This window comes from Caretta caretta, chromosome 1, assembly GCF_965140235.1.
Source record: "Caretta caretta isolate rCarCar2 chromosome 1, rCarCar1.hap1, whole genome shotgun sequence".
Taxonomy (NCBI): domain Eukaryota; kingdom Metazoa; phylum Chordata; order Testudines; family Cheloniidae; genus Caretta; species Caretta caretta.
Window position 1 is genome coordinate 343,755,859 of NC_134206.1, and position 14,168 is coordinate 343,770,026.

Genomic DNA, 14,168 nt, shown 5'->3' on the forward strand with positions numbered 1-14,168 from the left:
GCTGGTAGCTAAGAATATTTGCACTACCCGTGCAATGCCAGAAACAGCTGGCATGCCTGCTGAGCATCTGTCTGCACTATCTAGCTGATGGCCCTTCTAGCAGGCAACAAGGCCACCACCGCCTGGTAATTAAAGAAGAGCTAAACCTTGCCTGTCTGCACGTGAGCTGTGCTGCGTAAGCAGCTGAGAGGAGCTGGCTTGGGAACTCACTACACTTTCTTTATGAGTGTTCTACCCTCTCTCTCCTACCGATATAAAAGCCCCGCCCACAACCATGCTGGACACACCTCCTTCCTACTGCCTTAGCCAGTTCACTCCTTTTGCGTAGGCAGAGCGAGTGGCAGTGTGCGGCAGGGCCCAATCCTGCACCTTTAAGTCAGTGCCATTGATTTTGGCGGATGCAGGATCAAGCCCCAGGCACGCATGAAGGGGAAAGAGACTCTTTGCCCCTTCCAACCTCCAGCCCAGGATGAGCCAGGATTTGTTTCTAGCAAATTCAGTTGGTGAGCAGCCCCAGACTCTTAGATGGTGCAGAAACATTAGCAAGTATGTTATCATCCCTCTTAACTGGTCTGGTAAAAGTCATTGCCACAAGGCTTCAGATAACACACTTCAGGCCAGGTTCTGCCCACATGTGAGGTCCCAGGCATGTCAGCTCAAGCTGAGTGTGTCCCTTGGTAACTATGATGTGACACAACAGCTGGAACTCACCCCTGTGCCAAAGGACAGCACGAAGTCCCGAGCCCTTTGAATCCTGCTTTCACCCTCTTTTGAGTGGGAGAGAAAGTGGTGCATAGCCTTTGCTGGCTCTCTGCCTACAGATGAGTTTCACCCACACTGCAGACATGATCAATACAACTCCTAGTTCCATCCCTTGCAATGGAGTTTCAGGAGCCTATTTCGACTGTCTATGCTGATAAATGAACCCTCCTGGCTGATACCTGCACATCAAGCTATGGAGAATTATGCTGACAACCAAATATGTTGTTTTACCCCAATATGGTGTGCTTTACCGTAAATTAACAGTGGCCTGTTTTCTTCCCTTCAGGTTTTTAACAATCATTATTTACAAGTGACCATTGATGACCTGAGACCCGAACCCAGCAAAATCTCAATGCTCTGCCATGCTGATTCCTTAGGGATCTTACCAGTACAATGGTGCCTTAAAAACGGAGTCAATCTCACACCTCCTAAGGGTCTGTATTATGCATTTTGATGGTCGGTATTTTGATATTGTTTTACCCCTAACAAAAGACAAACTGGCTCTCTTGATGCCTTTAAAAATCACATTCCAATTTATATTGGAAGATAGAAGTGCTAATTGTCTGGAAAAAATTACAATAAATGAAATGGGCCAAATCCACAGCTGGAGTAAATTGGAGGAGCTGATGAGCTGGTCCTATAAATGGTTTTATTTATTGACGTGCATTATGTGCTGTACTGAAGTTGATTAAAAAGCCTAATGTCCTGGGACCGACACAGCTAAAACAACACAGAATATAATGAATTCTTGTAACATGGATCTTTATAATACTCAACACCTTCACGGTGCTGTATGAAAATTGAAGGCCATATTATGCTCCCCTCATTACTGTATCCAGAGAGGAAGGATAGTCCAGTGGTTAGGCTGAATTGGGGGTTCAAATCTTGCCCCTCTCACATATTTCCTGTTTGGACTTGGGCAGGTCATTTAGCATCTCTGTGCGTTAATTCCCCATCTGTAAAATGGGGCTAATAGCATTGCCCTGCCAAACACGGGTGTAGTGAAGATACATTTAACATTGTGAGGTGCTCAGATAATATGGCAAGTAGCTAAGGGAGATTGATAATGAGTGGTCCATGGATATAAAAGGGGCCATTCTGCAGGTCCGGGGGGTGGGGGTACTGCGGCACAAAGAAGTTATCTGCCCAAGAACACACAATACATTGGTGGGAAAATGAGGATTGGAAGACAAAAGAAACACTTGCAACAAAATCTGAGAACTTTCAATTGGAGCTTTTTCATTTTGCTTCAACTCTGATAAATGGTTCCAGTTTTAGAAAACCTTGGAAAGGGGGTAATTTTTGAAACTCCAAAGTCCATCTACTTCAGTACAAGATCAGCCATAATGCTGCAATTTTTTTTTTTTTTTTTTGCTAAAATTGATATTCTGGTGGCCGCAAAAAACCACTTGAGACAAAATTGTAATTTTTTTTCACCATAACATCTGGTGGGTGTGAGGTTTATTTAAATTTGAAATAAAAGGCTGCTGCATGCTAGCCTGTAAGCTGCTGTTCCATTGTCACACTAACAGGGTTAGGGGGTTAAAACTCTGCTTCTAGTGGGTTTACCCATACAAGGTACTGGGCACAGATCCAACAAAAACCCTTCAGCATATGCTTAATCTGAACCCCACGCCGAAGTCAGTGGCAGCTGTATACTCACATCTGCAGACAGAATGTATCCTCTTCTGTTCTGCTAGCTCTAGGGGGAACGAGTGTGGCCTCTTGGCACTGATTTCAATACTTCTTGACACCAAGGTGCGTGCTTAAGTGTTCGCAAATGTTTGTTAGGAAAACTATTTCCTCAAAGAATGGTTGAGTTAATTCCCTTTCATATAGGGCCTGAGCCAAAACCATTGTCTCCAGTTTTCCATTTGTATTACAGGACCCTAGCATCATAAGCACTGAACAGACACGTTGCCAAGCCTTCCCCCAAGGAGCCTATGGTCTAATTAGATAAGGCAAACTGAGGCACAGAACAGTGAAGTAACTTGCCCAAGGACTCATATTAGGTCACTGGCAGTGCCAGAACCCAGGTCCCCTGATTCCACTGCACCACAGTTATCAGCTTCACTGCTCATAAATCTTGGCATTTGCCCATAGCCACCCCATTCTTGACCAAGTAACCTATCTATTCAGAATCCATCTCATACAGGCCTGTTAATTAACTAAGACGATAGACGATACGTTTCTCTCTATAGTGGCCATTGCTTCATAAGTTCCATACCACGTGCTTTCAATTCAAGGTGATACAAAGGCCTTGTGATACAGAATTTTATGATTCAGGTTGCCTTGACTTCTGCATTTGATGCCAGATTTTTTTGGCATGCCAGCAGCATAGCTGCACTTCTGGTGACTACTGCACTTGTTTCTGTACCTGGGCCAGAAATGTTTAAAGAGAAAATAGATGTATAGTACCACCTCCAGTGATCTGGGTTCCTGAAGGTTCTTGAGGAATCATTACAAATCCTCTTGATCAAAGTCCAGTAATAGACATGCATGGAAACCATGCTAAATTAGCACACCGAAAATCTCCCGTCTGCTAGGTGCGGCTGTTGAATCAAGAATCCTGAAGGGGATGTGTAAGAAATGACATGAGGAAGATGGGAGATATCCATACAGAGTACATTAACATATTACTTCTGGTGTGTTTAATGGCTCTGTGCCCAAAATACATCTTAACACGCTGGGTGTTGAAAGCCTTTTCATCTGACAAACGCTGTGTCTGTCACTCTAATGCAATCAGAGGTCTGAGCTATTCTAAATCCCTGGTTTAAAAAGTATATGGGAAATAAAAATGTAACCAAACTGGCAAAGAGTACTGGGGGAACTTACGTGAGTCCATGTCTCTCTAGCCCTTTCTGAACAGGACAGGATCAGCCTTGAACATTTGAGAAACAAACAGGACAAATATAAAGGGGTGGAGAGCTACAGAAATTAGTTGTTTCCAAAACACAACAATGGTGTGAACAGGCACCTGATGAAATATATCGAAGGCGAAGTTTTAGTCACAGGTATTTTTAGTAAAAGTCATGGACAGGTCACGGGCAGTAAACAAAAATTCACAGCCTGTGACCTGTCCGTGACTTGTACTATACCCCTGACTAAATCTTGGGAGTGCCGCGGTGCTTGGGGGGGGCCTATGGGTGCTGGGGGGGGGCGGCCCAGGGGGGGCCCATGGGTTCTTGGGGGGAGGCCCTGGGGGGGGGGGCTGAGTGCTGGGTGGGGAGGCAGCCCCGGGTTCACAGGGTGGGTGCACAGAGGGGGCACCGCAAGTGCTGGGGGGGGTGGTCTGAGGGGCGCTGAGGATGCTTGGGTGGGAGCAGCCAGGGACCCCCGCTGGTGCTGGGGTAATGGAATTGGCAGGGCTGGCAGGCTCCCTGCCTGGCTTCTCGGAAGCAGCAACATGTCCCTCCCTAAGCTCCTAGCTCCACGTGCTGCCAGCTCCGCAGCAACCATTGGCCGGGAACCGTGGCCAATGGGAGCTGCAGGGGCGGTGCCTGCGGGTGGAGGCAGCACGCGGAGCTAGGAGCTGAGGGAGGGACATGTTGCTGCTTCCGGGGGAGCCCCCTCAAGGTAAGCGCCACCCAAAGCCTTCAACCCCTCCTGCACCCCAGCCCCCAGGCCTGAGCCCCCCACCCACACCCAAACTCTTCCTGCTGCTGCGGGGGTGGGGGGTGGCCTGAGACTGGGCCCAGGGGCTGCCTGAGCCAGCTGCACTGGCTGCTGCAGAAGTCACAGAGGTCATGGAAAGTCACAGAACCCGTGACTTCCGTGACAAACTCTCAGCCTTAAATATACCACATCAATAAAGAGGAGGGAATAATATCATTCCTCACTAGATTCCTACCTGCCATGTAAAGTGCAAGTATCCATTTTAGCAGAGAGCCTGAGCTGCTTTCATATGATTCTGTGTCAAGAAGTTTCTGGCCAGGAGCTTTTCCATGTAGAAAAGACACTGAAGAGACTTGCTAGCAAAATGCCCATCTGTAGGAAAAGTCCACAAATTGATATACAGGAGGAGATGAGAAAGCAAAGCCACTGCTGAGAATTTCTTCTTTGTACAAAGAGTCTTTGTTCTTGTATATTTAGGCTCTATTCTCTGGATAACTTTCAGTGACGATAAGGTTCCATGATTATAATGTTATCTTACTTTCATTGCTTAGGACCAGCGTTTTAAAGGAGACAATAATAGTTTGTTCCACCAGGCATAGTGTGGCCTGTCTGATTATTCAGGATCACCGCGCTTTTTATATGTAGAATATCCATCCCTCTTTTACATGCACACCACCGCATCTTTTGTAAAGCAGAGGTTGACCGAGAAAATGTACAGTCGATGAGTCATGTGCTGGAGTTGTAAATATATGTTGCTAGAAATAGAGCAGTATTTTTATATATCGTGCCAAAAATGAATAGCCAGTTCCTACCTCTGTATAAACATTGAACAGGCAGTTTATATTTATTAGGACTGGATTTATAGACCACTTCCCTTTAGAGTAACAGCCATTGTTTCTTTTTATGAGCTATTAAGAGAGGGGGAAACATTTCAGTAGAGCTACTATTTTTAAGGTTTACTAAAGGAACGCTCAGTACATTTGTATTGTTATATTCACTTCTGAGTAAGCCACTAGTCTCTTCCAGTGTTGTGCAGACAAGATAATAGCACATTCTTTGTCCCCCAGTTTTGTGGGCAGCATGTCAAACGCATTAGCAAAGTGAGTCAATGTACATTGAGCCACAAGAGGATAACGGTTTACTAATGCAACCTGCTAATGGAGCTACTCATTTAGCTCACGCAAGTGAGGTCTGCAACGTGGATCAGAAGATGCTAGGTCCAAACATGTTTTGCAGGCAGAATTAGTGAGTGCCAGCTCTTGGAGTCATCACCCTTCTGCCTCTGAATCTTAATATTTGTGAGTTGCGGCATACTCATTTGTAGCTCTTCTCTTAATCCTGTCACTGTTGAAGTCAGTAGTAAAATTTCCACTGATTTCAACGGTGCAGGATCAGGCCGTAAAATGATTGTGGAATGACAATTGGCTAGCCTACCAGTGAATCCACTGCCACATGCCTTTCCCATCTTCACTGCAAAGCTTTCATGTAGCTCACAACAAAAGATCCAAAAACTGTCTGCTGGGTTTTAATTGGAGATGGGGGAACCTTTAGAATGTATCCAGCTTTTTATTTCTTCTGACAGCAATGTAGTCGGACAGCTGGTGTCCAAAAGAACTGTCTTCACATATCGTTTATTACTGTTCCTCAGCCTTGGTAGAATTGTTGCTTCAGGGCTAAAGTTCAACAGTTGTGGCACATTTTAGCAGAGCCTTAGTAGGAATGCTAGAGAGTGGTAGGTCTGTAGGATGCACTCATTAAGACAAAAAGTTACGTATGCCCTTTGTTTTGTTTTCCATTCCATTGTGTCACGCAGAAGACTTACTTGGCTAGAAAGATTTTTTTTTTTTCCTTGGAGCTGGTTGAGATTTTTCAGCCGAAAATGTGTTTTGATGAAAAACAGCCTTTCGTCCTCAATGACGTGTTTGCAGAAAATGTTTTGTTTCACTGTATTTTTTCATTTTCCATGAAAAACCAAGAAAGCATGAAAAACTGGGGAAAAGGGGGAAAGGGGCGGAGGGGGGACAAAAATATTTTCGTCTCTGAAATCTGAGCATTTTTTGGCATCAGTGTTATGTTAAAAAGCCAAAACTGTTTCACATAAAATTTCAGAGAAAATTAAAATTTTCCATGAAAAACACTATCCATTTTTTTGACTAAACTCTGATTGTTTCCTCATGAATTTCCATTTCTTGCTTTTTGGCCAGTTATTGATATTACATAATTGTTATATAATTATTAATATGACTTTAACATTTTGATTTTTGTAGCGCATAGAGGCCAACCCTGTTGTGACTGTCTGTGCTGTACTATTTTATTTGTTGTGTACACCGTCATTAGAAGGGACCTCTTCTGGATCATCTCATCTCATCTAAATTCTGGCCTCTCGAGAGGATTCTTAGCGATACGTGTTCAAAACCTTGCCCTTCCTTTTTTACAGACGTAATTTGCACCCACAATTTTTGCACCTGCAGTTCATTTGCAGGAGGAAAAAAAATACAGAAAAAACTTTCATTGGTACAAAGAAAAGGAGTCTTGTGGCACCTTAGAGACTAACCAATTTATTTGAGCATAAGCTTTTGTGAGCTACAGCTCACTTCATCGGATGCATACTGTGAGCTTACAGTCTAAAGAGCCAAGTTGTGCAAGACATCCATGCAAGAGAGATACATGAAGCTCCATACAGTCTCAGGGCTGGAGCTATTTCAGACAAGGCCCTCTAAATGAAGGTGACCTCCATTCTGAATAGGCCCTTTAGAGAGGAAGGATGGGTCTGGAAGTTGGGGCACTACCTAGGCCTTGAGAGCCCTGGGTTCATTTCTCTGCTCCACCTATACTTCCTGAATGCCCTTGGGCAAGTCACATAACTTCTGTGTGCCTCCGTTTCCCATCTGTACAACAGGGCTAACACGTCACAGGGGCGTTGTGAGGATCAGTACATTAACGAGTGTGCGGTGCTCAGATATTATGGCGATGGAGGCCATATAAATACCTAAGATATTTAGAACTGGAATAGAGTAGAATTAAAGATCCCATGGTGCTTTTCATTAAGATCAGAGGGTTTGCCCTGCTGTTCGTGGCAAGAATTTCCTCTCCCACAGTAGACTGCCGTGTGCCACTGAGCAGCTGCCCTACACCCTAGAGGAAGCTGTGTTCCAGCAACACCAGGTGTGTATAGAGAGTTGTAACTAAACACATTGTAAATTCATTGATCCAGGTGCCATCTTTTTGTTATATGTGAGTACACAGCACTTAGCGCAGTGGGGCCACAATCCCTGATGAGGGCCTCTGAGTACTCCCACTACAAAGAATAATAATAAGTAATTTTGGACGACACATAGAATATAGCAAATAAAACTAGCATTAAACAGAGCAGCATGACAACATTTACTCTCCTTTGAGTGCAGGACCCATGCCATACATACAATATTTCAGTCCCTAAGTATTTACAGGGAAGCAGGAAGGATGATCTTGTGGGTTAAGTGTATGTCTCAGAGCTAGGAGGTCTGGTCTCTGTTCCTAGCACTGCCATTCACTCACTGTGTAATCTTAAACAGGGTAGGCCTCAGTTTCCCCATATTTATATTGGGATGATAATCAAAATTGGGGATTGGTCCTGCTTTAAGCAGGGGGTTGGACTAGATGACCTCCTGAGGTCCCTTCCAACCCTGATATTCTATGATTCTATGATTCTATGATTACCTGCCTCCCAACAGCATGTGGCGGTTAACTCATTAGTGTCTGTAAAGTGCATCGAGAGCCTTAGATGGGAGGAGGCGGTATGGAAGTGCAAATTATTGCTGCATTGAAATATTTTTTTCTTTCTCTCCTCCGTATGGAATAATGACTTACCATATTTCCCTGTTTTCTTCTCCTACAGGTTACTCTGGCCAGGACTTTGACTGGGCAGATTATCAGAAGCAATGTGGAGCAGAGGCAGCTCCTCACTTTTGCTTTAGAAACGTAAGATCTATTCTCCCTTTGTGATGGTGTTGATCGAAGCTTGAACAAACCCACTTATTGCTCTGAACTAAGGGCCTGATCATGGGAGAAAGTGTGGAGAAATAATAGAGAAAAAGTGTGGAGAAAATGGGAGTAATAATACTTTCTTTGTCTTGCTTATTTAGATTGCATGCTCTTCAGGTCTCTTACTATGTTTGTACAGCACCCAGCACGATGGGCCCTGATCTTTGTTGAGAACTGTAGGTGCTACCATGATTTAAAAAAATAATAATACTGTACAAGTCCATTGAGGTCTATGGAAAGACTCCCATTGACTTTGAGGGGCTGATTTGCTCATTGGAGTGTTTCTCTTGTTTCTGGGTTTTGTTTTTAACAGAAAGAATGAGGAGTACTTGTGGCACCTTAGAGACTAACACATTTATTTGAGCATAAGCTTTTGTGGGCTAAAGCCCACTTCATCGGATGCATGCGGTGGAAAATACAGTAGGAAGATATAGTATATATATACAGAGAACATGAAAAAATGGGTGTTGCCTACCAACTCTAACAAGACTAATTAATTAAGATGGGCTATTATCAGCAGGAGAAAAAAAACTTTTGTAGTGATAATCAGGATGGCCCATTTCAAACAGTTGACTAGAAGGTGTAAGTAACAGTAGGCGGAAAATTAGCATGAGGAAATAGTTTTTAGTTTATGTAATGACTCATTCACTCCCAGTCTTTATTCAAGCCTAATTTAATGCTGTCCAGTTTGCAAATTAATTCCAGGTCTGCAGTTTCTCGTTGGAGTCTGTTTTTGAAGTTTTTTTGTTGAATAATTGCGACTTTTAGGTCTGTAATTGAGTGTCCAGGGAGGTTGAAGTGTTCTCCGACTGGTTTTTGAATGTTATAATTCTTGACATCTGATTTGTGTCCATTTATTCTTTTGCGTAGAGACTGTCCAGTTTGGCCAATGTACATGGCAGAGGGGCATTGCTGGCACATGATGGCATATATCTCATTGGTAGATGTGCAGGTGAACAAGCCTCTGATAGTGTGGCTGATGTGAATAGGTCCTATAATGGTGTCCCTTGAATAGATACGTGGACAGAGTTGGCAGCGGGCTTTGTTTCAAGGATAGGTTCCTGGCTTAGTGTTTTTGTTGTGTGGTGTGTGGTTGCTGGTGAGTATTTGCTTCAGGTTTGGGGACTGTCTGTAAGTGAGGACTGGCCTGTCTCCCAAGACCTGTGAGAGTGAGGGATTGTTCTTCAGGATAGGTTGTAGATCCTTGATGATGCTAAGTGAAGTCATCGAGGTATAGGTAAGTAGGACATTCATTGAGCCAGGTGGAAGCTCCATCATTTGGGAGTGTTTGAGTTTCCCTAATACAGCAGGAGTTGTGTGCGAGTGTGCTGTACATCATGACACTGCAGGCTCATAAAAGCTTTGGAAACCGTGCCTAGCTGGGCTGTTCTTAGGAATGGAGCTGTGCGTCTATGAATCTTAATGTATAGGAGTCCACCGCTCATTAAGCAAAGCATTAACCTTCTGTCTTTTCAGCGTTCGGCGCGCTTCTTGCCTGGTGTCCGTGTGAGAGAATGATTGCCTTCTTGATCGGAGCATGGCTCCCATTAGCAATTCGGGCCCCAAATTCCTTTGAAACGGTACAAAGTAATACAGTGTTTGAACCAGGTGGGCAGCTGATTCCTTGTGGTCACTTTATGAGCAGTCATTCATCAGCCTGAAATGCTTGATGTCGGTGCAGTTTTGCCAGGCTCACTCCTCATTTTCTAGCCATAGAGTCAATTGCTGCCTGCTCTCATGCTCGGGCTGAGTCAGTGGGCTTTGGGCCTGGGATCTGAGAGGAAATGAAGGGGTAGAATCTTCTTTGGGCAGCAGCTTCACTAAAGCACAGGGACTCTTAATAGCATTCGAAACCCTTGCATCTATGTGTGGTGCTTAGGGCTGTCGATTTGTGTGGCAGAAGACGCACAAGCTATTCCCCCACCTGTCATTCCCCTGCTATGCTACTCTGGGAGAGAATCGCTGTAGATCAAAGGGCACGATGGGCCTGGATTTCCCTGGGCAGCCTCTCTTGCAGTCCCCCCCAGCATGGAACTGCTGTGATGTGCAGAACTGGGTCACAGCACAAGCGTTTTAATGAGGAGCATACATTGCGGTCAGTGTCACTTTGGCCACACCTACTTTCTTGTTTCAGAGGAACAGCCGTGTTAGTCTGTATTCGCAAAAAGAAAAGGAGTACTTGTGGCACCTTAGAGACTAACCAATTGGTTAGTCTCTAAGGTGCCACAAGTACTCCTTTTCTTTCTACTTTCTTGTGTTCTCTGTCTTGCTTTGTCCCCGCTATCGGCATGATGTATCACAGCAAGCCTAGGAGCAGCATGGTGTGGCTGCTGTCTCACGTACATTGCGCGCTTTTCCCGAGTTTGCAGTGCATCTTCCATCTTGTTAAACTGGGGTTGCACAGCAGCATTGTGCTGCCGATGGAGTGATCAGGGTCGGGAACCTTACATCACCCTTTCTACAGCGTGGCTTTTCTTATATGTCTGCGGCGTGACTGTATTTAAAGGTCATCTGATGTGTATATTAGAATCGTTATAGGTGGTCCTTCTTTCTTTCTTATTATGGTAGAGCTCAGAGGCCCCAAAGCCAGATCCAAACCCTATTAAAGGCACTGGAAAGACACCCATTGACATCAGTGGGCTTTGGATCAGGTCTCACCTCAGGTTGGGAGTCCCCATATTGTCCTGCATTGTACTATCCTGTATGAAAGGAACACCCTGCCTGGCAGAATTTATAATCTAAAACACAGGAACTGATGGAGAGTGGGAGACAGGGATATGATAACATGCAAATAAATGATCCTGGTGGTGATTGTCACATTTCCTTTCCGTTTCTTTCTTTCTTTCCTTCTTTTTATCTGCCTTCGTTTTTTTTTTCTTTTCATTAGGCACTAGAGCTGTGCTCACAATGCCAGCCACCCCGAGATTGGCCTCCAAAGATTAAATCAGTTCTAATAACTTTTTTTTTAACATTCATTGTACAAACGCGTGTCTGTTATTATTTGACTCCTGATAAAACAGTTCTCTACAGAGAGCTGCTGTCTCTCCATTGTCATCTGCCTGACATCCCTACCATAGAATCATAGACTGTCAGGGTTGGAAGGGACCTCAGGAGGTCATCTAATCCAAACCCCCTGCTCAAAGCAGGACCAATCTCCCATATTTGTCCCAGATCCCTAAATGGCCCACTCAAGGATTGAACTCACAACCCTGGGTTTAGCAGGCCAATGCTCAAACCACTGAGCTATCCCTTCCACCCCCAGCTGGTCCATTTGTTACCAAGCTAAGTGCGGCTCTTTGATGGAATGTTTATTACAAACTTGGGGTTTTTTTAATCACGTCTTCCACCTAGCACAAGGAGACCTGGCAGCGAAGTGGATACATTGTAACCATTTCCCTTGGGGCTATTTAGCAAGCAGAGGCAGTTATGAAATGGATTGATGTGGCCAAATGCTTAGGAAAATAAACTCCCAGCTAACTGGTTTGCCATTGATTCTTTATAAATTAGCCTCCGGCGCTGCATCACAACAAAAGGAACCTGAGTGATGATAGATGGTGTTTCCTTGTTAGCCGGCATAAAAAGCATTTCAACAAACTCACTCTGATGTCTTGTAAACTTGGCCCATTCGCTGCTTTTAGAAGCGGGAAGCCTGTCTGGGTGCTGGTGTGGTTTTGAATATTCCAGGTGATAAGGAAAGCATGGAAATAGCTCCTGTGTGCAACAAATTTTTTCATTTTTGCAAAAAATCTTAATGAAATAAAGGCCTCATCCTGCAGCCTTTAGTCACGTGAGTAGTTCCAGGGACGTTAATGACAACACTCATGTCTTGATGAGGAAAAGAGGTTGAGTTTAGGTTGGACTCAACTAGCATGTATTGGTTAAGCTTGACCGAAAGGTGTCTACTTATCCTAGTCAAGATGAAAGCCATTGTCCGATGGCTCATGTGTAAGGGATGCAGGATGGAACCCAATATTATCTTGGATTAATCACAGTTATTAATAATCATGTTTATTATGGTGATGTATAGGGACCAACCCAGATCGAGGTCCCATTGTACTAGGTGCTGTCCAAACACGGAGTAGCAGGCAGTCCCTGCCCCAAAGAGTTTACAGTCTACATAGACAAGACAGACACATCGTAGAGGAGAGGACTATAATACATAAGTAGAGTGAACAGTGTGATGGAGGAAAACGTCAGGTCAATTCCATAATTAGTTTGGAGGGGGGGTTAGTTAGGAAGGGGGTCAGCAAAATGGGAAAAAAGGTGAAGGGAAAGGGAGCAATGGGGATGGGGCAGGGGGGAATGTACCTGCGTGAGCAGAAGACTCTTGGGATGGGCATTTGGGAAAGGCTGATGCGTGTGGGTTTGGGAATCTGAGGAGGTTTTATAGGGTCCCGGGGCTTCTGTGGGAACTGAAAGTGGGAATCCTTCTTTGTTCTGTTAGGTGTGTGGCTGTTTTGTTGTTAGGGTTGTGCGGGGGATGGGTGAATGGTCTGCTGCTGTTGTGTGCATTGTTGCAAATTGTGATTTTAATTTTCTGCCCACATGCCTGTCTATCTAGCTAAGGTCTTATATGGATCCCTGTTGCTATGGTAGATGAGTGCCTCACAAAATCATGAACGACCAGATCCTCAGCTGTTGTAAATCTCCGCTGAAGCGAACACAGCTGTAGCCATTGATGTGAAGAGAGCTGAATTCATTCACACCAGCTGAGGATCTGGCCCAAAGGGCACACTTAGAAATAGGTGTGTGAACTCTTTGATTCAGTGTCTTTTATGTGTTGAAATCAAAATTACACACACAACCCTATGTTATAAAAATAAGTCAGGTTTCAATGTTAAGCACCCAAAAGTTAGGAAATGCCAGAATGAAGGTTGCCCAGGCAACCTTAATTCACCCCCCCCCCCACTTGTGCATATGGATTATGATACATTCTTTAATAACATGATCGCATCCATGGGATCACTGCCTGGTTTGGTGCACAGGATGGATGGTGCTCACTTAATGAGCAGCTATTTTACTTGTTGTTCAATGTGTGGCCCTCTTACCCTATTTACTGAACACAGTTCATGCCGGATCTGAAGACAGAATGATTAACTGCCTCATGGTCTTTCTATGGTGCGCATCACTATAGTATCTGAATGCTTCATTAGTGGATTTATTTTCTTAATAATCCTGTGAAATGAGTAGATATTATCCCTATTTTACAGATGGGGAAACATGGACACCAAAAAACAATGGTCAAAATTCCACTAATTTTGGGTACTCAATTTGAGACACCTACCATTTGATTTTTCAGAGTACTCAGCTGTGGCTAGTGAAATACCGAGACACCCTGGTGGTCGGTATCAAACCTGGGACCTTGGGAGCTAAATGCATGAGCCTCTGTACTGCATGAGCTAAAAACCACATGCTTCTTAGTTAAGGCCGTAGCAGACTCATTAATCTCTAAGTGGTCTCGGTGCCACTAGAGGGGACAGAACCCCACACCCAGGAGGTGTGTGGGTTACACTAGCATTTTATCTGTTCACTCCTGTTGACTTCAGCTGCAGCTGCTTGACACTTCTGCAAATCAGACCTCAGAGTCTGCCTAGTATCACATAAGAAGTCTGTGGCAGAGACAAGGATAGAATCCAATTCTCCAGGGCAGCAATCAGTTGCCTGAATTATGAGATCATCCTTTCTCTTCCTGCAATCCCCTGCTTCTTCACTGCACCTTTTAACTTCAGCAACAGATGAAGCAGGGGTCCCACAGACAAGAGGCCTTC

The 14,168-nt window shown here is 44.4% G+C and overlaps 1 protein-coding gene across 2 annotated transcripts in view; it reads left to right on the top strand.

Annotated features, from left to right (window-relative positions):
* The window catches only part of SFMBT2 (Scm like with four mbt domains 2), a 192,331-nt gene that overhangs the window by 122,455 nt on the left and 55,708 nt on the right, over nucleotides 1-14,168 (top strand). For both annotated transcript variants that reach the window (XM_048836655.2, XM_048836656.2), the window contains exons 9-10: nucleotides 1,049-1,196; nucleotides 8,255-8,337. In XM_048836655.2, the coding sequence (XP_048692612.2) occupies nucleotides 1,049-1,196; nucleotides 8,255-8,337 (231 nt within the window). The remainder of the gene's footprint in view (nucleotides 1-1,048; nucleotides 1,197-8,254; nucleotides 8,338-14,168) is intronic.